The sequence below is a fragment of the Melanerpes formicivorus genome, unplaced genomic scaffold, assembly GCF_026170545.1.
Source record: "Melanerpes formicivorus ecotype bairdi unplaced genomic scaffold, bMelFor1.0.p_v2 SCAF_2, whole genome shotgun sequence".
In the NCBI taxonomy this organism is placed as follows: Eukaryota; Metazoa; Chordata; class Aves; order Piciformes; family Picidae; genus Melanerpes; species Melanerpes formicivorus.
This window is the reverse complement of record NW_027142354.1, coordinates 33,109,154-33,133,773: the sequence shown is the minus strand read 5'-3', so window position 1 is coordinate 33,133,773 and position 24,620 is coordinate 33,109,154. Positions and strand designations below refer to the sequence as shown.

Genomic DNA, 24,620 nt, shown 5'->3' with positions numbered 1-24,620 from the left:
GGGAGAATTTATGGTTATGTTACCTACTTCTCTTTAAATGGCTGAAGGGCAGTAGGTGCAAGTGTGCCTTTTGAGGTCTGCTTTGAAGAGTGAAGCTCTACAAGCAGTACTCATGTCCAGCTGTGACTGTACTATACCCTCATTGAATTGTCCTGCCTGGAAAGTGCTCTTTTCCAAGAAGATGGAGCAGAGAGCTGCTGTTTTATGGGGGTGATGCCCGAGGTGCCCAGCACTTCTGCCCTGGCACAAAATGTGGCAATGCTAGGTGGATGTTTTCTTGACACCAGCCATGGGACGACTTGTAGCATTTCCATAGTTGGGACTATGACTCTATCAGGAGAATTAGCACTTGGCACTAGGCAGTATTTTTGTAATTGGATCATGGACTTCCTCTAGCTTTCAGGAACCAGATGTTTTGAACTTAACTTGTCTTGAAGGTAAGCTCTTCTATCCAACAAAGAGCAGCAACCACTTTGGATGGCCTTGGCAGCCAGGCCCTCTGTGCCTTGGTGTACAGCAGCCATTCCCACTGTCTCAGCCCATGTGCCCTTGACTGCTCCTTTGCCTGGCTACCAGAGCTGAATGTGCCTTGGTGTACCTGCATTCTCCTCAGCCCAATCCCTGTGCTCACAAGTGGGGGACAATCATCTGAGCTCTCCCATCCTCATAGCCAGGAGTTTACCACAGATAAAGCAGTTTCCACCTTTTCTCTTTTTCTAAACCTCATGTAATTGTGGTGAGACAGGCAGAACCCAGGCTTCTTGCTTAAATGGGAATACTGTGTTACAAAGACACTAGGAAAGCCCTTACTTTCCTCACAAAGTACCAAAGCCAGGTTATTTATTTCTTTGCTGAAGAGAAATAAATCCAAGAGAACCAGATTATTGAGTGAGGGCCTTAAACACATCCCTGTACTAAAACCTGCAGTAGAACCTTCTCCCATCCTGTGCCCTGTGTGGGACTATTACAGGAGTCAGGCTTGCTGCACAGTTGGGTGGGACAGCATTTCATTTCCCGTTCAGTTTTAGAGCCCAGCTTTGTTCCTTTTCTGGCTTGCTTATCAGTCTCACAACATGGGAATGGAAGGGAGCCTTGCTGAAGGAAGGCAGTTCCTACATCTGCTGCCAGGGAGGTGGGAGACAGCAGGGTGTTTTCCCTCCTCACTTGCTACCTGGGCAATAAGGATAGTGCCAGGAGAGAGCCTTCTTTCCCAAGGCCTTATCTCTGTGAGGAAGGACAGAGGTGCTGGAGAAGACTCCGGGAGGGCCTGTGCCTACTATTTCTGTCATGACATGGCCCTACAGGTAGGATGCTGACACCAGGGATTACAGAGGGGAGTGATGGCTGGGCCTTCTGAAGCCTCTCCACATCTCTATCCTTCCCAAGGCAGGTGGCGTTAAGAAGCCACAAACCCGTATGATGCTTTTCCATTACCTACAGGCTTTGTCTGTCCCCTGCTGGGGCTCCAAGAGCCCATATCCTGCTCATCTGAGTGACCTGGTGCTGCTTAGGTCCCCGTGCAGGGTATATTCTGCTGCAGTGCCCCAGTGGCACAGATCTAACCTTGCACATGTTGTGTCCCCATGGCTCTTGTCCCAAAAGTGAGTTGCTGTTGGGAAAGGAGCACCAAGAGAACTTTTGTGGGCTGATAAGACAGGAGGGCAAAGGTTTTCTTACTGAGGTCGTCATGGAGGGTGATGCCATCAGTGCAGGTTTCCACAGCTGAAAAACAAGAGCTGTTAACTGAGTACTTTGGCCTCTCCAGCTGCCTATGGGGTTTCTAATGTTTCTCAAAGCTTAGCTTCTTAAGATGACAGTCACTAGAATTGTGTTTTGGTTTGGTTTGGGTTCTGGGGGGGAGGTGTGTCCTAGAAAATGGAAATACTCAAATTTATGAATTTGATCAGGTGAAAGTACTTTTGTGCACCTTGCAGTGTGGCTTAAAAGCAATAGCTGGTTTGGAAAGATGGCAGAAAGTCATCTTGGAGCTTGCAAAGAGGGATAGAATCAAGATTTTTCCAGACTACCAGGTATATGCTGCAAAGGCCACCACTGGTGGACATTAAACAAGGACCCATTTCTGGGGGGGTTGCTGCTCCTTGCAGACATTCTCAAGTAAGCCTCCCCAGAAGATAAGGAAAAAAGACGTAGAGATTAACTCAAGACACAGAGAGGAGTGTCATGACCTTTAGGGTTACCCAGTTTACAGGTAACAGGCAGGTCCTAAGAGACCATTTAGGAAGTTAACTTGTTGCAAAAGATAGAGGAAGGGAGAAAATAATGACTGAGGAGCTGATTGCTCTGGATGTGCTGCATTTAGGTTATGCTACAGGCTAGGACCAGGAAGGTGTGTAGTCTAGCTCTGAACAGATTCCTGTTGGTACTTGGTTTAATACTGCAGTATTAGCATGTTATCAATAAACAATTATTTCAGTGTATTAGCATAAAAGCCTATTTGGCTTTTTTTTTTTCGCATTTGAAGATTATTTCAGCAATATTAGCACCAACCATTATACCTTTGAAGATCAGTATAACCTGGAGAGGTGCTAGAGGCTGCCTGTCTCTCTGAAGGGTGCATTGCATGTTCATCCATAGTCTCCAAGAGCACAGGGTGACTGCAGCATCCCTGTGTGTGCGCTGTGGCGTGGCTGTTTCACTGGGGGAGTGTTTGTGTGAGGAGCTGTGGGGCAGAGGCAGCAGTGTGTGCTACAGGATCTTTCCTTCCTGTAAACCTCTTAAAGCTCCCAGCAGCCCATAAGGCTTGTGCAAGGGCAAAGCAGCCTGAGAAAAAACAATTGCAGAGATGAGAGCATCCTCCAAAGCTGGGGAAATCCCTAAGTTGCTCCTCTGTCCTCTGGCTCCAGAGTGCTGGAGGTAAGAGCTGGCCTGACCAGCCTCCACTCAGCTGGTCAAACTTGACTGTCATTGGTTCTTGTTCAGTGGTTTTACTAAACTTTCCAGGTCTCTCTGACATAAAAAATGTCTGACCTTTACAGTTACGTTTCAGCCAGCTACATTGCCATCAGCTGTTGCTAGCCTTTGCTACTCGGATCATATTTGCTTAGTGGCATGTGAATTAGTTTGTTAGAAGTTGACACTTTACTGCAGGATTAGTTAGAGACTAACATAGGGCTGGTTCACAAAACTGAAGATGCAGAACATATTTGCAGGGGAGAGAAGGAGGGAACTTCCAGTGCTCTTGGAAATCTTCACTTTTAGGATGCTATGAGTGGAGTAATGAATGACCTGAAGTACAGAAGAAAAAGAAACTAAATTCCAGCTATTTAAAGGCTCAGCAATTCCTTCCAGGCGAAAAACAAGTGGCTATTGTGTGCCTGTGCTGGACGGGATGGGGGAGGCAGAGTTTCCCACAGCAAAATTAAGAATGGGAAAACCAGAACAAAACCAACAAGCCTCAGAAGCCTAAGGGAACACAAGCCATTTTCTGTTCAACATGATTTGTGTTGTCATTAGGTAGGTTTAATGGGGCTTTATTTTTATTCTGGGAGGAAAGCCTGGCTTTGCCTGAGCTAACAATAATGACTGTTCAGACCTGGGAAACGTGAGCCCAAACCGCATTTGCCGTGTCACTCAGGCAGTCACTGGGAACAGAGGATCTCCTCCTTCCTGCCATTCCTCACTGGCAGTGGAGTTTGGCCACATTTCACTAGCACCTGATAAAAAAATGTGCCCTGTTTGGTGGAGCAGGTGTGGGGAGAGAGTCGTCCGATTCCCATAGTTTATATCACTGTAAAGGGAGACTTGTACTGACCATCAGCCATGCTAGGACAAGACCCAAACCCTACAAAAGATGTGTTTGGACCCTTCACACTGCTGCCTTACAGCCACCTGATGCAGGCTGGCATTATGGCTGCAGGAAAGGCTTTGATGTCCTGAATTAAGGGCAACAAGGCTGGTGAGAGGCCTTGAACACAAGCCCTATGAGGAGAGGCTGAGGGAGCTGGGATTGTATAGCCTGGAGAAGAGGAGGCTCAGGGGTGACCTCATTGCCCTCTACAACTACCTGAAAGGTGGCTGTAGCCAGGAAGGGGTTGGCCTCTTCTCCCAGGTAAACAGCACCAGAACAAGGGGACACAGTCTCAAGCTGCGCCAGGGGAGGTTTAGACTCGAGGTGAGGAGGAAATTCTTCACCGAGCGAGTCATTCATCATTGGAACGGGTTGCCAGGGGAGGTGGTTGAGTCATCGTCCCTGGAGGCGTTCAAGGGGAGATTGGACGTGACACTTGGTGCCATGGTCTAGTCATGGGGTCTGTGTTGATAGGTTGGACTCGATGATCCTCGAGGTCCTTTCCAACCTAAGTTATACTGTGATACTGTGATACTGTGAATTCCTCGTTAACCCTCCTGCCAAGCTATGGTGAGCAGGAACAGTTCAGCAACAAAGTCCAGTATTTGGGCACCTTGTTTCAGGCTGTGTAAAGGTGAAAAGAGGTAAAAGACGACTCCCTGAAAGGAATCTTAAGAGTCAAACCCCAAAGGCTTAGTTTGAATAGCCCCCCATGAGGCACACAGGAAGGCACTCTCAGCTTCATTAGCTTAATTTGGAAAACACTAAGGGTGGCTTCCCTTCTTCACACAACTGCATGGGCTAGAAGGAGCACAAGCAAGTGCAGCATACAATCAGCCTTGAGGACTGCCAGATTGACACACCACTCTGAAAAGAACATGAGAATTGCTGCCCACCCATCTTCTGTCTGAGGAAGGAGTGGTGTTATCTTAGCTCTGCTCGTCCTGGGCTGCTGCTCAGGGATGGATAGCCTGTCTGGTATGATATCCCTTTCTAAGGATACCCAGAGATAGACTTAGCCCTCCATTATTCCCAAGGCAAGCTAAAAATGCTCCAGTGCAAGAACCTTACATTTCTTTACGGCTAGATCATGGTTTAGATTAAGATATGCTAACCAGGTCATGTGAGGAAAATGGCATTCCTACTCCAGACCAGTAGGAATCAGTTACTGGTGGGGTATAGCTGTAGTGTCACAGCTACCCTGACAAGTTGTTATACTGCAAAGTTAGTTTGGTTTAGATCAAAACAGTATCAGACGTCAGAAACTGCCCAACAGCCATTTCCATTGCATTATTATGAAGCAATGTGAAAGTATTTGTTTAAGGGGAGTGATATGACCTTTAGTGGTGCCTTTAGTTGTAAAAACTTTTTGCCTATTGATGACAAATTCACAACATAAACCCTGCACACCTGAAGAAACTGTTAGAAGTTTCATTGTTTCATAGTTTCATAGTTTCATTCAGGGTTGGAAGGGACCACAAGGATCATCTAGTTCCAACCCCCCTGCCATGGGCAGGGACACCCCACACTAGATCAGGCTGGCCAGAGCCTCATCCAGCCTGGTCTTAAACACCCCCAGGGACGGGGCCTCGACCACCTCCCTGGACAACCCATTCCAGGGTTTCACCACTCTCATGGTGAAGAACCTCCTCCTCACATCCAGCCTGAATCTCCCCACCTCCAGCTTCATTCCATTCCCCCTAGTCCTATCACTACCTGATATCCTGAGAAGTCCTTCCCCTGCCTTCCTGTAGGCATTGGAACAGTTCCATTAAACTTGAGCTACTCAGCCATTAACAAACAAGGTAACACATATATTTTATGAATTGATTGCCTTCCTGTAAGTGGCACTCCTGGCCATCAGATGCCACAAGCAAGGTTACCTGGAACTCTCATTACTAGTTTTAACTGATGAACTCTGTAAAATTTGTTTTCCTTTCAATAGGTTCTGAGTTCCTCAAACTCTTGCAGCTTTGCTAATGATTTGAGCCCAATAGCAGTTGGGAAATGGAACACACATCAGCCTTGGCAGTTTCTCCAACAGGCCACGTCCTAGGCAATCTTCATTAGCAGTGCACAGAGATGCCAGGCTTAGAACACAAAGCAAGGGAAAACATGTCCCCTTCCCAAGTGCTGGGTGAGATGGGCAAGGCAACACTAGCTTTGACAGCCATGGGACAGTGTTCCAATTTGCCAGTGTCCTGAATGCACAGGGCACGATCTGTCCTATTCAAACACATGCACTCATCTGCCTTTTCTGAAGTCCAGAGCCAAGGCCACTGGGTGCTGGCAGAGCCCACCCTCAAGCACTGCTGCCAGCTCTCTGCCTGAGCATAGGATGTCTGGGGGACTCAGCTTTGCTGGCTGGATGTTTTGGGTTTGGCTGAGATGGCGTTAATTTTCCTCCCAGCATCTTTCTAGTGCTGTGTTTTTGCAGCAGTAGTTGATAACACAGCAGTGTTTTGGCTACTGTTGAGTAAGTATCCAGGCTGTGTCTTCAACATTTCCCTGCCCCAGAAGTATGCTGAGGGGTGGGCAAGATCTTGGGAGGGGACACAACTGAGCCAGCTGACCCAGATTGACCAAAGGGATATTCCATGTCATGTGATGTCAGCTCAGATATAAGAATGAAGTAAAGAACAAAGGGGGGGATTTGTCCATGGCATCTACCCTCCTAAGTAACCGCCAAGCATAGAGAGCCCTGCTTCCCAAGACTGACCATTGTCCTGCTCATGGGAAGCAGAGATTAACATCTCTCTGCTTTTTGCTTCCATGCAGCCTATTACTTTTGCTTATTATTGTTATTAACTTGCTTCTATCTCATTACTGGCTCATGTTCTATTTTTTCCCCTCTCCCCCTGTCCATTTAAGAGGGGGAGTGATAGAGTGGCTTTGGTGGCCATCTGGCCTCCAGGCCAGGGCCAAACCACCACACTGGATCACCACGCAGTTGCACCACAACACCCCACAGCCAGCAAACAACCTCCCCACAGCTTCAAACAGAAGTGCAAGGGGTTGGGCTGCAACTCAACCGCTGGACTGCCCTTTCAGGAAGATAATTTGGCAACTTTTTAATTGAACAGCCAAGGAGTTTCTTCAACCTGGATCAGCACTGGGCCATGCCACGAGTAGCACTGGCAGTGCACAAAGTGGGCACAGCACAGGTTGCAGTGGCTTGGAGTGGTGTTGCCATTGGTACTTCTCTGTAGCCTCTGTACTTCTGCTCTGCTCAAAGGAACTGTCAGGGTGCAGACACTGCAGACCCCATGTGCTCCATGACTGCTTGCTTAATCAGGTGCAAGTCCAGATGAGCGAGCTGGGTTTTCAAGCAAGTCTGCAGAATATGGCACATAGTATCTGCAACACATCCCAAGCATACCAAGGTATTTGAACACCCAGCATCTGTAGTTAGCACACCAAACCTGAAAACACTTTGAATTTAGTCTGCTACAAACTAGTGGCTTTTAGTAACACCTCAGGCAAACCAAACTGCAGCTCCTGCTGCCCCTGTCAGAATAGAATGGAATAAATCAGATTGGAAGAGACCTTCAAGGTCATCGTGTCCAACCTATCATTCAACACCACCTAATCAACTAAACCATGCAAGCAAGCACCCTATCAAGTCTCCTCCTGAACAGCTCCAATGATGGTGACTCCACCACCTCCCTGGGCAGCCCATTCCAAGGGCAAATCACTCTTTCTGTGAAGACCTCCTTCCTAACATCCAGCCTAAATCTCCCCTGGTGCAGCTTGAGACTGTGTCATCTTGTTCTGGTGTTGATTGCCTGGGAGAAGAGACCAACCCCCACCTGCCTACAACCTCCCTTCAGGTAGTTGTAGACAGCAATAAGGTCTCCACTGAGCCGCCTCTTCTCCAGCCTAAGCAACCCCAGCTCCCTCAGTCTCTCCTCCTAGGGCTTGTGTTCCAAACCCCTCACCAACTTTGTTGCCCTTCTCTGGACACATTCCAGCAAGTCAACATCCTTCCTAAACTGAGGGGCCCAGAACTGGACACAGTACTCGAGGTGTGGCCTAAGCAGTGCAGTGTACAGGGGCAGAATGACCTCCCTGCTGGCCACACTGCTCCTGATGCAGGCCAGGATGCCATTGGCCCTCTTGGCTGCCTGGGCACACTGCAGGCTCATGTTCAGCCTATCGACCAGTACCCTCAGGTCCCTCTCTGCCTGGCTGCTCTCCAGCCACTCTGACCCCAGCCTGTAGCACTGCATGGGGTTGCTGTGGCCAATGTGCAGAACACCGCATACCTAGGTTGGAAGAGACCTTCAAGATCATCCCTATAGGCAATACAGCCTATAGCTTAACTGTAGGAACCCCCTGCATTGTTACTGTCCTTTGGAAGCATCTTTCAGAACCAAAGATCAGCTCAGGTGGCACTGACCAAAATGAGCTGTGAGTACCAGGGGAGTAACAGACACAGCCAACTTTTTTTATAAAAGTATTTTTAATAAACTGATGGATTTAAGTTTCAGATGCTAGACAACTTGTTGCCAGGTACAGGTAACAAAATTCTTTGAATTTTATACAAATACTATGTAGTACAGTAAACTTGAAAGCAAGTTTACAGAAAACGCATCAGTGATTATTCAGTTTGTAACCAACTCCCAACAGTGAAAATGATCATCATGTATCAATGGTGAGCAGAATTGCACTGCAGATTTTAGAAGTAATTCAACTATGTTTTTACCAAGCGACTCTGAAGTTACTGGTGCATGCTGACAGTACATTGGATTTTTTCTTTTTGGCTTGCTGAACAGAAAATAGCATTTAAATAAGGTGATGTTGAAGAACACATACGAAAGCACTCTCTGACAGAAAAATAAACAAGAAAGTAAACTGAGCAGAACCCTGAAATAGTGGTGTTGTTTTCTACCCGTTTTGATGGAAAAGACTCCACAGGTGTTCAGCTTTCTCACAGCATTTTGGAGTGTTCTAGCCCTAGCACAGTGTAGTCATTAGTAGACTAAAGTAATCCCTGCTTGGCAGTAATGCTGGTGAAAGGTAACTTGCTCTATTGCTAACAAATCGGAGTAACCACTGGCAGGGTGACTTCTCAGAAGCATCCAGTGGAGGCCAAGTTGACAGCATGCAACTGAAGTTACAGTACTGCTTGCTTTGACACAATACTCAATAGCTTTCAGGGTTCAGGTATCAGTTTCGTCACAGGACTCACAAATAGATGAAACAAACAAACGGAGCGTAAGACAGCATTTCCACCTGTAGAGATACCGATAAAATGCATGGTTTTGTTACGAACTTTCCAGTCTGCTTTATAAAAAATAGTCTTAGTTTTACTTCTAAATAAAATTTGTGCTGTGTTCTGTCACAGTCTTGCATTGCACATGTGGTTGTGTGTTAATGAAGGTGTAGAGATTTGTGACCTAGCACTGGATGTATCAAGAAGCCTAAAAAGCTGATTTTGGTACATAGAAGTTAGGTAGCAATGAAAATTAATTCTATTTATTTTTCCTAAAACCTAGGAAAAGCTACAGTACATTGCTAGATCAGTGGCCTCAACCCTGAGCTGAAGTAAAGGACCTGCCTTGGCCAAGAGACATAGTCACATTACTACCACAGCTGCACCACAGAGACAACATGACCTGTGGCATGTTGTCTTAGCTGCAAGTAGCACAAGATTCAGTTCTGTAATGCTTGAGAGTTCACTGGAGACCACCATATTCATTTTCACTACAGGAAAAAGAAGAAAGGAGAACTCAAATTCAGAGATTCAAGTGAAAAAACACTCAACAGGGAGAGTCAGTATGTCCAGTTTCTGGAGACCAGAGAACAGTGGCTGACTTGTCAGTCTTGAGTGTTTCCCACTGGGTAGAGGAAAGTATTAAAACATGTACCAAACTACAGTCAGAGACTTCTGCTATTATCCCACTCTTTCCAGAAAGATTTTTCTCCCAGAACTGAGAGTCTCTTGTCTTTGTACCTACACTGCATCACAGGTGAGTGGAAACTTAAAGACTGTCTGCCAAAGGATTCAACCCAGTGCTAGCAGAAAAACTTTGTTTCATTTCCAACATGTGAGTTGGCAACCACGTGAATTCTTACTAAGATGCAGCCTATCACACCTTCCTTAGGGTTCAATGGCACCAACTATCCATGGCTAGGAGCACTCACAAATATGATGCATTCTTGCCTAAGAGTCCTAAGAGGACTTTTTAAACAGCAGAAACTGTAGAGTCAGAAATTAAATCCAGCAACAGACTGAAAATAAAGCTTGTGAGACTCATTTATACTTGTAGCAATGCACACCTCTTTGTGAGCTGATCAGTTTACAGATGGTAGGGGTTTTGTTAATTTAAGGCAGCAAGTCTTTCAAAATACACAAGCTCACTTCTCTCATTTTTGTGCTACTGTATCCTTCTGTGCACAAGAGAACCCGCACTAATTTACACTAATGACTGGAAGAATCATTAATTCTCTTGGTAAGTGAACAAGAATAAGGCATTCCATTATATATTCTGATCACCAATTACAATTTAGCTCTAATTATAATCTACCAGCAAACATACTTCTGTGGTTTAGAAAATAACATCTCTTACCTTCAGATATAATTGTGTGTGCAGATTAGTGGGTTCTGCTGTGTAAACACGCAGGTGCATAAGCAATTTTCAGGTTTTTCTTCACTACATCTGACAAGAAAGTTAATGCCACAGATAGAGACTGTGGGAACATAAATTGGGATTTCTCTATTAATTCGTGCAGATATGCACAACTGGGCAGTAATTTGTAGCTCAAAAAAAAACCCCAAAGAGAACACAAAAGTTTATAAACTCAAATGAAAAACTCAGGAGCAAAAAGCCAGGCCATTACCCAAACAGAAGTGGATTGTATTACACCATTGAAAATTATGTGAAACAAACAAACAGAAACTATATGAAAAAAAAAAAAAGTACAAGTACTAACTTTTCAAGTTTGAAATCAAGTGAAGCAAACAATGAAAAATTTGCTGATGCTTCTAACAGATGATAGTCACATGTCTAAACCCTGGTTGAAGTAGACTAAACATAGAAGCCAAAATGCAAACTACATGGCTGAGTTAAAAAAAAAAAAAGGTGGGGGGGAGGGGGGAGGGAGAGGAGGATCAATGTGCATTGTAATGAGACAAATTCCCTTCATATGTGCAAAAATCCACAGTTTCATTAACGTAGAGGCCATAATTCTAGTAACAGATCTTAGACAAAACCAGTCTCCCGACATCCCAGAACCTATCTGTTTACATCAGCCGCTTTAAGTGCGCAGTACCCTGTTCACATCTATCGTATTCAGCAGTTCCTGGCATTTTCTCAGAAATTTCATATTCACCTGCCTTAAATCTTGAAAACCAAAGGGAGAGCTCATCCGGGGTATCATACCACTGCTTTTGAGTTACACCAACAGTTAAATTCTCTCTTCTTTCATGGTGGCAGGAGTCCTTACAGGACTTGTAAACAGCAGTACACAATACTGTAAACAAATCATTTCAGTTCTGCTTTATACAAGATGTTAAGCTAACGCAGCTCTACCAAACAGGTGAAAATGAAAAGGGTGGCTTGACACAAAATCGCTCCCTTTTCTCCCAGCAATTCTTTTCACTACATAATCCTGAGGTGAAACAGTGGTTGGTGAGAGCCTTTTTTTGCATATAAAAACAATCTTCTGGAGTCAGCTCTCATATTCTGTCAGGAAGTCAATTGCTGGAGAAATCAAAATTAAGTATTTCAAACCATCTGTTACTTTGGAGGAGGACTTATAATTTGGTGTGGCGACCAGTTCTAGGCCCAGATGCTGAGCTTGCCAAAGAAGCTGATGCTGCAGCATCCTCAGCCTCCTCCAGCTCATCATGTAGCTCCTGGCTAACGCTGGACTGGAGGGCTGCAGGAGTTAGCCACTCCTTTGGCAGACAGCTCTGGAGAAATGGTATACAAGAGCTGAAGTAGGCAAGGCGATTCACCCATCGTGGAATCTCTTTTCCACAGAGAATCTAGGGAGAAAGGGAAAAGAAAGGATTAATTTGTCATCTGGATTCCGCAGCAACAAAACCACAGTACTATAAATAAAAAGAAAAGGCTACAGCAGCCTTACTGTTTATGTATCACAAACACCAGTCAAGAAGTGCTCAAGTTAGCTGCATCAGGACAACTTTATCCATCAATAAAAGCAGCATCCCATGTCACACAAGGAGACCTGTTTTCCACAGAGAGTTTGAGTCATGGTTCCACACATTGGTTTTAACAAGTCCTTAAAAGTCTAACCACTGCACTCTTTTTATTAACTTATGGTATGGTTTCTGTTCACTGCCTATTCCCCAGAAACAGACCCTGAAATCAAACAGTCAAAACGTCAGTGTCAATACTGTGATTATGTGAGTTGTGCATACAGCTGAAGCTACTTACTGCAATGGCCTCTGATTACTTTGCTCAAGACATCACTATTTAACAGCCCACAAGCCAAGCACACACACTTAGGTTCACTGGATGTTATACAATGCAAAGCTGGTTAATTCCTCAGAAATACATAAAGCTGAATTAAATACTTAGGTTTGCTGCACGTTGGTCACTAAACGGTTTCATTGTCACTATTCAAGGAGTGAGCTGTTTTACTTTGCTGTTTCCACATTCACTTCTGGTATTACTTAATCCAGTGCATCATCTCAAAATTTTCCCGTACCACTGGAAGATCAGTCTCCACACAGGCTATGCAGTAAGCTTGGCATTAATTATTTTGAAAGAAACAAAACCCAAACAAAACAAATTTTATGGAAATTCACCATGGAAAAAAATAGCCAGCCTTTCTTTGGTGTGCTTCAATGAAACATTAAAATAAATTCTGTCAAGCACAAAATGCTAACTACTGATAAAAATCACAACCACCATTCCTCTCTTTGCCCTGGGTTGATACACAACTGATCAGGCCTTCAGTGTTACTGCCAAACCAATCACATTAAAATAAATCTGAGAGGAAAAAGCAAAGCTCATTCAGCTCCAGAGTCAAACACTTTGCATGTCCACCAGGTTACACGACCAGGATGCAGGTGCTGGCAGACCAGTAACTTTGACAAAAGCTTCTCCAGCTTAACATTGAAGACTAACATTGTGAAACTTCAGTGCCTTTGTTATTCTTTAACAGTAGATCATGACTTCAAAAATTATTTTCAGTGTGATGGCTCTGTGGGGAAATACTGAGAAAAATAACTTGTGGCTCTGTCTTCAGTAGTGATCTCTTAAGCGTATAAAATGATTTTGAAATCCTGTTAGTACTTCACTTACTAGGTCTCTCAACTAGGAATACACTCCTACTCAAACACAAACTATGTGTGACAACACTGTTTAGCATTTTTGGCACCAAGATTGTGCTTTGGTTATAAAGACAAAATGTGAGAAATGGTGACACCTGCACAAGGCAACAGAGATTACAGCTGGATAACAGTTCAAAATCTGGCCAAACATTCCAAAAGACAGGGAGGGGATGACACTGTAGCCACCTGGGAAGCACTTTTCTACAGACCTTTGTGTTTGTTTACCTCAGATAGAGCTGAAGAAAAGTGATTGCAGTTTTTGTGCATTAGGTGATAAGCATTTCCCTTGAACTCTTTTCCAAGCTCTTCTACTATTTTTTCTATGTCGTCTTCCATGAAATCAGTACTGCCTAGAACCACAGCCTCTCTAGAAGAGAAACAAGAGAGAGTAGATGGTGATCAGCCTTCCATGAAACAAGTTAATTACTGTTCATACATTGCTCAAAAGTCACCCCATTGTGGGTAGTGAGATCTTTCCGCCCTCCTAGAGCAACAGATTCTATTGCATTTTACAGTAATACTTTTATCTTTATCATGAGAGATTATTTCCTCGCTGAATGCCCAGATGCAGCTCACTGAAGTTCTTTGCAACTCTGGCAAGCACTGGATGCATTTTCCCCTACTCTCCAAAGGATATTGTTTCTAAGAGAGAGGTGAGAACAGGCAAGAGCTTGTAGTGCAGGTCAAGGCAATCACACTGAGAAAGCGGAAGAGAGGCATGGGGAAGCCCTGAAGAGTCACAGTTTTCAACTTTTTCTTTGAATAAAAATTTTGCTGCCTTGAAAAAAAAATTATCCTGTTGTAAATACTGTACAAATAACAAAAACTAGCCACAGGTTCACATAATTTGTCCACATTTAGGCAATTTAATGGTATCCTAAAAATAATGTTCTTTGTTGCAGCCTGTCTCATCACTCTGTCCATATTTCATTTTCAAGTAAAGAAAGTCAGAAATCCTGAATCCTGTAGTATCCTTCAACACATCTCTCCTCAAAAATAAATGTCTTTTTAATACTTCTCAAAAGGAATAAAATAGGTATTTTTCTTACTTAAATTTAAATGTCTCTCCTAGCTCAGAAGCATTTCCTGGTGAAATTTCAAATATTCCAGAAAAAGGGTACGGATGACCACCATAGGCAAATTCTGAAAGAGAAAGCTCGGATTTCACAAATCTGGCAGACAGTAACAGTAAAGAACAGCAGACCTCACTAGCTGGAATCACAAGGATCTAAAGCTAGAAAGCAGACATCATTTTTACAGGGGTAACAAATCCAAGGAGCTATAAATAGTTCTGTTAGTTATTAGGGAACCCAAGGGTAAAAAAAAAAGGAAGTTTCCTACATGGGTATACAGGTTCAACTTGAATCAAGTTTATAGTAAGTAAATATTGTTTTCATTATGTGATAGTTATGTTCTTTATACATGCTTGTCTTTAAAAGGTGACTTACATGTAGTTTAAAGATTCAACGTACTGCAACAAGATATGACAGATATTCTGTTCAGTGCACACCACAATGGTACATGCAGCAGCGAGTAGTGGTCTGCATAATTTTAATGTCTTGATTTGCATGTGTTCAATTGTCCAAAGTTCTTGACTGTTAACAAGAAAGTAAATCAGTGCATACATCTGCAGTCTGCATGTAGCATCTGCTAGTATAGGCACTTGCAACACATGAAAATATCATGTTGTGCTTTAGCTTCCTTCTGTGTCTGTAAGCTAACACAGCAAGCCAAACCCAGAGCACAATAAAAAGCTGTAAGCATGACTTCACGCTTCCTTTCCTCAAAACTCTTAACACCTCGTCCAAGCCTGGCATTTAGCTTTGCAGATAATCTTTTTTACAACAGGTTAATAAATAAAGTTTGATGTACTTTGAAAACTGCAAATCATTGTTTTAGCAAGGGTATGACCTGCTGGATGAGCAAGTTGTTATAATCTGAACAGGATGGGAGGCACATGTATTTAGTACAGCTCAAGAACTGGCTTTCAGGCACAGTCCTATTAAGAGTCAGGTCTTTCTGGTTTGGATTAAAGAAACATTAAGCATCTTCAACAATAAACATTGATTGTATTTGTCAGTTACTTGTTCGCAAATCCAGTTAGAAAGTGACAGAGCAGTTGAAGCATCTATACATTATGATAACTATGCAACCTGGACTTTGGATCACATGCCACCCCTTTTGCTGCTTCCCCTCACCTCCAAACACATTCCAAAAAAGGAACTCAACTAGATTTTTCTTCTTTAAATGGACTACTTTTAGCAACACCACCATCTCAGAACATCGTTATACTGCTAACCAGGAACACCTCAGACCTGAGCCTATGCTACAGTATCTTCTAGTAGTGAGGGAGATTCAAAGTGGTCTGAACAGATCATGAAGCTGCATCCCCAAGTACCATCTGTTTAGCAAAACTAATGTAGTGATGTATTTATCACAAGTGTATCTTTTGTAAACAATATACATGAGACCCCCTCTAAAAGCAACTATCTCTTGAAAACAAACCAACCTATAAATAAGGAACAGAGTTTCTCCTGAGCATTGTGCACTTTTAGGTACCTATCTGCAACAGACTTATTTCTGTAGCTGAAAATTAACTCCTTCCACTAAATGCTGACCAGATACCAAGGAAACAATTCGACTATGCTTATGTGAAGCATACATTTGTTTTAACAATAAGCATTTCAAACCCTAAAATAATCATTTTCTGTGCCTGGCTGAATAAATTACACACGATCATAGCTGCATAGCTTTATACAAGAATGCAAGATGACTGCCAGATCATTTGTATCTAAGTTTTTTTTCCATTAGGCAGAAGAGATGAGAATTTTAAGAGAAAACTGCTGATCAGTTTTAAGGAGACAAACTTTCTGTATGATCTGAAGAATGTTTTTTAAATAACAGCATTATCAGAAAAAAAAAGTTATGTTTCTCCTGTACATACCTCGGCCATACACCTCTATACCTGAATGGAACACTCCAATTCCAAGGGAAGAAGTATATTCATTCATCCAATACTGAAAGAAAGAAGAAAACAAAAAAGACTCATTTCCATTAGGGATTTGTCTTCTGATAGCAGACTGGCATGTATTCATCTTGCACACCAAAAGCTTGAAGTCCTACAACAAACTGCACAACACATTTTATGGGAGCAGAATATGCTGTTAAAATTCCCCAACTGCATATAGTGAGTCAATTCCACGAGGTTCTGCCCCAGTGTGTTACTGCTGTCCATGTCTGTCAACCAAGGAGACTGTAACTGGGAGAAATCTGTATCAGCTTTCGATTTGTCAACAAGTTTTCACTTAGGTGGAATACATTCTAGAATCAACTGTAGTTATTCTACATAAGCATTTATTATTATTTTTTAATAACATCAGAATGTAGGAGTGTAATACAAACACAGCAACTGTCATTTATAGCAATGTCCACATTTATGGTTGTGACCAGAAAAAACATGAGAGAGTAAACCAAACTAAAATTACCTTAGTATATTTTGTCTTTGAATACTCAATTGGTGGTCACCATACAAGAAACTGAGCTCTCTCCAGGCTCCTGATGTATGTATCACCATACATCAGGTATAAATCTTTTGCATAGGTCTAACACTGTTTCCAGTATATCACTTCTGTTGTAGCAAACAAATAACGGTATTTAAAAAAGAAACCAGGAAGTTATAATTAGCAAAACAAACAACTGAAAACAACTAAACAAAAAAACCCAACCCCCAACCCAAAGCCACAAACAAAAACCCCAACCCAAAGCCCACAAAAGCAAAACCACAAACAAACAAACCAGAAGAAACCCCCTCTTTCCTCCTTTCCTCCAGTGATTTGTCTTTTCTTTTTTCCAAAAGCACCACTGAGTGCCTGTCAGGAGCTAACTATTACCCTCAAGACTTTAAAGATTCCCAGTTTTGGGAAGAAAACCTCAGAATTACTGTATTTCCTTGGCTACATCACCACCCCCAAAAATATCAGTCTCCAAGCAGTAAAAATATAAAATGGAAATTCAAACAAAGGCTTTTTAAAAAAAAAAAAAAGGGCAAGCTTCAGTTATGTTCTTAAAACTGGAACAGGCTAGCAGGAAAAACCTCTCAAAATACAAGGAAAACATTATTTTGTCATTTACTCCAGCAGTGGGATATTTTCTCCTGGGTCACCTGGTCCCAAAGGGCAGCCCCATGAGCTTCTACAAAGCAGACTTGAAAACGTCATCTGTCAGGCAGAATACAGACTGAGGTAGGACCCCCAGCAAAGTAATAATTCTTTAGCAAAAAGAAAGAAAAAGAATCTATTTTCTTTACACAACCTTTTGACACAAAGGCTTTCTGATGTGAAGTCACTATTAAACTGGTACAACTGATGATGAAAACGTAAAAAGGTTACAGAAGTCACATTTTAAGATGTGCTAGCTGGAATTAGTGCATAACTTACAGGACCACTACAAACAGTATGATGTGTAATGTGCATTTCTGAAAGCTAGTTTTTTCCAATGCAGATACACTGAATTACAGACTGAGAAGCTATTAATGAAAAATCAAGACAAGTTAAATGGCAAAAAGAGCAAGTCAGGCCAACAGTTAAAAAATTTCAGGCATGAGATAAAGATATACTTGGCTTTTACAGTCATCCTTATGCCAAGTATCAAATCTAAAATAAATGGTCCCCCAAATTCAGTTACTAGCAGCTGCCAAACATCATGACTTTTCCAGACTAAAATTCACCATTATGCTAGCAGGCACTGAACAGAGATGACCGTCTGGACAACAAGATGCTGAGGATTTAATGTTCTTTTCTATAGACATGTCAGTTGAGGGAAATTTTGTCAGCATGAGTTACTAGAAGACAGATTTTATGGCTTATAAAGTTAAGGCTGAGAGCTGTGGACAAATTTTGCTTAAGACTGAAATTTACCCTTTGCTTTAATTCCTGTCTTTGTCAGTGCATTGCTGTTAGCTAGTGGGGTACACATGACTATACTAAATTATCACCTTAGTCTATTAGAGGGCTTCACAGTTCTTTCCTTCCTCCCCCCAGAAAAAAGCAGAGAGCTAGTCTGTACCATCAAGCTACATGCAGAAATATACTAGGTTATAAATATACTCGGTTAGACCTACTTTGTAGAAAGACATAGTAGAGGGGAAAAAACAGAAGAGAGGAAGGAAAGAGAAGAATGTTTCAGACTACCTAACTGGATGGATATGTGAGCATAAAGCAAACATGGATTCTGTTCACTCAGGTGAAATCAAAGCCCCCAGGAAAATGGAAGAACTACTTCATAAACCTGTTTCAGCTTTGAAGCTAGTCCTACCCCACAATTTACCAGCTTTCAAAACAGTTTTAGGTTTATATATATTGTCAAAACTGTAGGTACCTTCAACATACAGTTTGTCAGCATAGGATTAAAGTGTGTTTGTCTAATGAGAAGGTGTATCCGAATGAACCTAATGTAGAACTGAGCTAGACAGCATCCCTGGTGCTTGTCCCTGCTCTCCTGGACACTCATTTGGCCAGAGAACTCTGGGTTCAGCCTCTGCATTCCAAATAACTTACACATCACAGATACAATGGATGTCTTAATAAACGGAACAAAACTTACACAATATATCCCATTCAGGCAGGACGAAAAAAATTAAAAGGGAAGGAAAAAAAAAGAAAGAAAAATAAATACATAAATAAATAGATAAACTATCACATTTCTCCCCTCCAAACTCCATGAAATCTAATGCAAGGCATAGCGAGAGGACAGGAATGCAGGTCACCAACCCTCCTCCATCAATGCATACCAAAGCATACGAATGCCATGGAAAGCTGCTCTAACGAGGTGCTAAGCAAGTTCAGTGCTATTTAAAGCATACATTCCTCCTTTCTGGTGGCACCTAAATACACGGGATTCACTGGACTACAAAGCCTGAGCACTGGTGGCAAATTAAACAAAAGTCAGCCACTTTGGAAGAAGTGCCTAAAGCAAGATAGCACTTCAGTACTTCCAGTAAGAAGAGAGTAGGTTATTTGCAGACAAAAGAATTTCAATAAGGCATAATTACTTTTTCCCTGGGAACTGTAATTATATCTAATTATTACTTAATCTGGATCAGCTATTGGAAGGTTGGTCATATTTTCTCATTGAACAAAATGCCTTATCTCACTGAAAAAAACAAATGCAGGACAAATGCAACTTAAAGTATGCCGAGTTTGGCTATAAATAAAAGGCTTATATACAATTTACAAAATAAAGATTGCAAATTAAAATTTTTACATAGAGAGAGAGTGTGTGTGAGTGTGCTTGTTGGTTCAGTAACATGCCCCAAGTTCTACAGTCCCAAACTGATCCCAAAAGCTACATGTCAGCACCCATTAAACAAACTGCATCCCCTTCATGTAGTCTTGATAGAAGTTCCACCATAGTGGATTGTACACAAGCATAATCCCATATCCTCAGTATCTTGCAAAAGGCAGTCTTCTAAATCAAGAAATTGTTTAATGCAACTATGACACAAAAATATTAGAGAAGTATTTTTTCCTTGTGCACAATGAAGTCTTGACTGAAATGAAAGAATATCCCAGTGCCTCAAAGAAAGCTTCATTATCTTCTTCAGAGCTTTCATTTACGTTAATACTTTGGATATTTATATGTGACAAGGAAAAAAGAAAAGGCATGCTACTCTGCACACACACAAAAAGCTGGACTCCTAAAAATAGCAGTTAGTTAAGAGGAAACTATGAAGTACTGAGGTTCTCAAAACATGATATATCAAAGTCTTCACCCTACCCTGTTAATGATCATAAAAGATTTTTCAAAGGCACGAGCTGCAGACTGGGAATACACCCTTAAGCTTCTCTCCCATCTGTAAAGTTACCAGTACTTCAAAGTCTCCTTTCTTGTACAACACACACATGACCCCCTCACCCTTCGGTTTTATCAAATATTTTTGCTTTTTGAAGCACTGAGGACAATGAAAGGGTATATGCTCCAAAACCAGCCAACTCAATCTTGTAAGGAGTTTCAGCAGTAGCAAGGTCACCTAGCATTCCCCTGCAAAACTGAGCAGCTGCCTAAGAGATTAAGCTACACCTAGCACTCAGACTAAAGCACTCATGTTAAAATAAAGCTGTTCCTATGACTGTTGCAATTATAGTAGTTTTGATTCTGTCAACCAGGTGATTAACAGTGGTCTCTTGTTCCAGAAAGAGAAATAAAACTTCAGCTAGGCAAACCCCCAAACCCACCTCCAAGCGGCACATGATGTTGGAAGCAAACAGTGAATCTGTTGCTATCTCAACACACAGTTGTCAGGATGTGATGAATGACAGAACTTCCAAACAGCTACTATATGGAAGACTCTTTCCTTCTCCCCCAGCTCTTAGTACACCCAAACAACACAGCATCCTTGATTTCAGCAGGCTCTCTACATGCAGTTATGTAAAAGCTATGCAACATAAAAATAAGGCTTTAGTTTTATCTCCTGCTTCAAACAAGTTTGAAAATGGACATAATGTTAAGGGGAAGAATTCAAGGCTAGCTGGACATTGACAGTCTTTCAGACACAGTAAGAACCTTAGTTTTTCTTTCCAGTTTAAAGACAGTCTGTTTTACTAATGTTCAATGTTACTAATGTACAGGCATTGGAAAACAGATGAAGTAGGATACAGCAATATTCTTGGTCAGCTATCTTAGTTTTTGCTATGTGTAATTTGTGGTCATGTACAGCTGCAAAAAAATACCACAACTGCAGACCAATGCACAAAAAAAATCCCTACATGTGATCAAACATCTACAAATATATTGCATGCTTCTTTTAAGAGTAAGTTCCTTCCACAGATAGCAGCTTTAGAGACTATGCTATTTCTTGAGCCATGTAGAACCCCACTAATCACAAAATGACCATGAGTCCCCCAACATGTCCTAAGTAAAAATATAACATTAGTTATTATGAGCACGACCTTTCTGTTATTTGTTTCCCCCTCTTGTCCTGTCAAATGTCAGCCTTCCTTAAGATGGCTAGAATAAAACTGATCACAGTAACTCAGCTTTGGAGGAAAGAGAAATCAGGACATGGGTTGCAAAGACATCTAAGGAGTAAGAGATAAAGGAGAACCATAGGAATGAAAAAATAGACTATCACAGGAAAAAAGAAAGGGCATGCTTAAGTCACACCCCACCAGTGCCATCATCACAGCAAGAATGATTTTCTCACAAACCATGGCATTACTTACCAGGCAGGCACTTACACAGGTGGACAGTCCATTCTGTCAGTTTCACAGCCTGCCTGTGAACTGGGCCCAGGCAACACGTGGCACAGATTAAGCAAGTTGTTGCGAGAACACTGGGTCTGCCTTCCTAGTGAGTTGCAAGTGCATCAAACCTTGACTTCAAAGGTATTATCTTATATAAGAGTCCTAAACTTAAGTCCTACTTCATTCTTTGTACAAATATTTGTAATTAATATCTGTAAAGCTATCTCTTTTCATGCTAAGAGCTTCTCCAATGTGTATTTTTGAACTGTAGTCCAGAGAAGTCACACATATGCACATGTCAGAGCATCCTTCCCTCAAGTCTAGTATAAATAAGACACAAGACCTTTTGTCTTATCAGCAACATGTATGAGTTCAACCAAGTGAGCAAAAGATCCTCCCTATTTTGTTTTCCCCTTCTCTCAGAAAAATTACAGTAAAGAGACTGCCCCTGTATCCAATTTCACTTCATCCTCTACAATGATGAAAAAGCCATGTAGTAACAGATTTGTATTTGCTGGAGACAGAAATGACACACAGGAGGGTAAGAAATATTTAATAATCCTTTGAGAGGGACATTGATTTCTGTAAGTATTAAGGTATCAGGCTAGTTCATATAATCTCATAAATAATTTTAATTCCAAGATGGTTAGCTCCCTATTGATTGCTATTAAACATTCTAGCATTTAGGCCTGAGTATTCGGAAGAAAGTGAGCTGTATTTTCTCTCTGACCATAGTCTACCCTATGCACACCTACATCTTTTTAAACCACCAAAAGTGCACTGTAAAATGGTGGCGGTGGTGGTTGTAGCAGGAAAGCCTATACAAAATACTCTAAGTAATGGAAATAGTTACCTGACGTTAGTTGTCAATCTTACTGTCCTTGTATCAGTAGACTCAAAACCAGTCAGAAAACTATTGCTACCTTGTTCTAATTTCCAGCGATGGAAACACATTAACGGATAATATATCTTAATATTACTTATCCACAAGTCCTGCTCTGTGCAGGTACTTACACCTCATTTGTTACCATGGCACTTGAGCAGCTTCCAGTTGAACTTAATACAACAGTTGCTGTAGATGCCGCAGAAAGATTATCCAAAAAGGTGGGAAGGTGAGCTCACAGGACTGCAGACCAAGCTGGATGAATTTCTATATTTCTACCAAGTTCCATCCATACCAAAACAGTTCCAAAACTCTGATCTAGAGAAACATAAACATTCCTGACACAGAGCTAAAAACCTCCTAGTCCTACAGAGACAGTGGTTATCCCCACCTACTGCACTGCTGGAAAGCCAGCCACTTCTATGGTTTTCAGAAACAAGAAAGGCTGGGTCTCTCACCTGCTGTGCCCTGGGAGCATTAACAGTGGAGGAAGAACAGCTCGGGGAAATGCACATTTCGCTACTAATTCACAGTAGGGGCAGAACTTACTCTGCGACAGGGAGTGGTTCTACCTGTCACTGGAAGCCCCGGCCAAGCACCAAAGCAAACTTCAGCTGCAGGTCTCAAAGGATCTGTAGAAACTGACGAACGTACCAAATTGTCGCCCCTGCCTCGGGTTCCTAATTTCTTTTGCTCCACCGCCCCACTGGCGGAAGCCCACAGAGCCAACTCTCTTAAGAGCAGATAGGGGAAGGGCAGAAAAAGTTTCTCCGCAGCCCTCTCCCTGCCCCCACAGAACGTTCAGCGCCGCAGACGCCGCGGCTCTCCTGGGAGCGAAATCAGGACCCCCGCCCGCCTGCACAGGTGCTGGGCCGCGCTGCCTCCAACGGCCCCGGGCCGGGCCAGGCCTGGCCGCCGCGGCGGGCCCTTGGTGCTGGCCCGGGCGCTCACCATGTCGTAGACGTTGAGAATCACCAGCTGGTTCGCCATCGCCAGCGGCCCGCGGGCGCCCCCCGCCCGCTCGGACGTTCCCGCTGGGCGGCAGCAGCGCTCCTCAGGCCGGCGGCGGGGCGTTGGGGACCCCCGGGGGCCGCTTCCTCCTCGTCCTGCCTGTTGCTGCGGGGCGGGGGTGGGCGGCGGGCACCATGGAGCCGCCGCCGCAGAGGGACAGGGCCTCGCCCCCGGAAGACGCGCTCAGCCCACGGCCGGCAGAGGGGGCCGGGCGGTGCGGGGGAACAGCGAGCGTGGGCCCGGGCCCCGCCGGTCGGCGCGAAGAGCCGCGGCGAGGCGGGCAGCGGCTCTCACCCTGCCTGGCGTTGGCGCCGCCGGGGCCGCGTGACGGCCTAGCCGCCCCGCCAATGGGCACAAAATGGAGCCTTGCGAGCCCGCCCCCACCTCCTGCGCGGCCTGGGCCGGCACAGACTACAGCTCCCGGCGCGCAACGCGGCCGGCTATGGCTGCAGACGGATGGTGACAGCTGCGGCGCGGGAGAAGGCGGGACTCTCGTGTGCTGGACACCGTGCCGCGCCTTTTTTTCCCGTCCGTCCTGGGGAGGTGCCGGGTAGGTGAGCCGGACGGAGACTTCAGGTGCGGGACGCGGGACTCACGGCGGATGGGAGTGCTCACACATCGCCGTACCCGCACCGAAGCAAACAGCGCAGCGCTTTCACACCTGCTGGGCTGTGGCAGGCTGCTCTCTTTGGTGTTGAACGTGACACATGCACGTCAAGGCTCTCAGTTTCCAGTGGGAGGAAGGTTTGTTCGGGCCATGTGGGGAGCATCCCCCAGCACCGCCATTTTACGTTTCAGTTCAGTGAAGAATGGGGAATTGAGCTAGCTTTATAGAACTAACGTTTGAGCGTTTTGAATGCATGGCCACTTGAAAGGCTGCAGACACCTTGGATGCACAGTATACTCATAAAGTAACTTTATATATAACCTTGTCAGGCCATAGCAAAGCAAAAATGCAGTCGGTAAAAGCGTCAACAGGAAAAAAGATGCTTTCTCTTTTCCAGCAGCTTACCTGAGGTGCACGTTCAGTTTAATAAAGGCACTGTTTTACAGCGCTTTTAGAAAGGTGCATTTCACAACAGGCGGTGGATGCGCCCTTGAGACAAAAGTGCTGTGCAGGAAGGAGGATGTACCACGGCGGGGGTGCTCTGGCTTACACTATCCCTTCTGGATGCAGTTGTTCAGATGTTTAGCCCCTCTTTCCGCTAAAACTCACTTTTGGCTGCTGACCTCTGCACGCTGGTGTCGTTTTTTTTCGGCTCTGTCCCTCCACTACTACAGCACAGCTGATGCAAACACGTAAAAATCCATCAGTTTATTTGCTACTTTGGGGAGTAATCTTTGCTTAGAGAAAAACAGTAGTGTTGAAAA

The 24,620-nt window shown here is 43.5% G+C and overlaps 1 protein-coding gene across 6 annotated transcripts; it reads right to left on the bottom strand.

The window, feature by feature from the left end:
* Positions 1-8,251: 8,251 nt before the first annotated feature.
* On the bottom strand, positions 8,252-23,579 carry DESI2 (desumoylating isopeptidase 2). Of its 6 annotated transcripts, none has more exons than XR_010989488.1 (5): positions 16,060-18,698; positions 14,165-14,258; positions 13,341-13,482; positions 10,381-11,801; positions 8,252-9,043 (listed from the first exon to the last, which is right to left on the bottom strand). XR_010989488.1 is itself a non-coding variant. In XM_068155614.1 (5 exons), exons 2-5 carry the CDS (start codon positions 16,208-16,210, stop codon positions 11,568-11,570), a joined length of 621 nt encoding a protein of 206 aa, XP_068011715.1. In that variant the 5' UTR covers positions 16,211-16,743; positions 23,190-23,579; the 3' UTR covers positions 8,252-11,567. The 6 variants fall into 6 exon arrangements, 5 of the variants coding, with proteins under 5 accessions (XP_068011715.1, XP_068011727.1, XP_068011742.1 ...); XM_068155614.1 differs by adding an exon at positions 23,190-23,579 and having other exon boundaries at positions 8,252-11,801; positions 16,060-16,743; XM_068155626.1 differs by adding an exon at positions 23,190-23,578 and having other exon boundaries at positions 8,252-11,801; positions 16,060-16,132.
* Between the last annotated feature and the right edge of the window lie 1,041 nt (positions 23,580-24,620).

Excerpts from the sequence above, each read along its gene's own strand:
- DESI2 (XM_068155614.1), bottom strand. The coding sequence starts at position 16,210 with ATGAATACATGCCAGTCTGCTATCAGAAGACAAATCCCTAATGGAAAT. Across the intron at positions 14,259-16,059 it reads TATAGAGGTGTATGGCCGAG|AATTTGCCTATGGTGGTCAT; the intron begins GTATGTACAGGA and ends TTTCTCTTTCAG. Across the intron at positions 11,802-13,340 it reads TTTCTTCAGCTCTATCTGAG|ATTCTCTGTGGAAAAGAGAT; the intron begins GTAAACAAACAC and ends CTTTCTCCCTAG.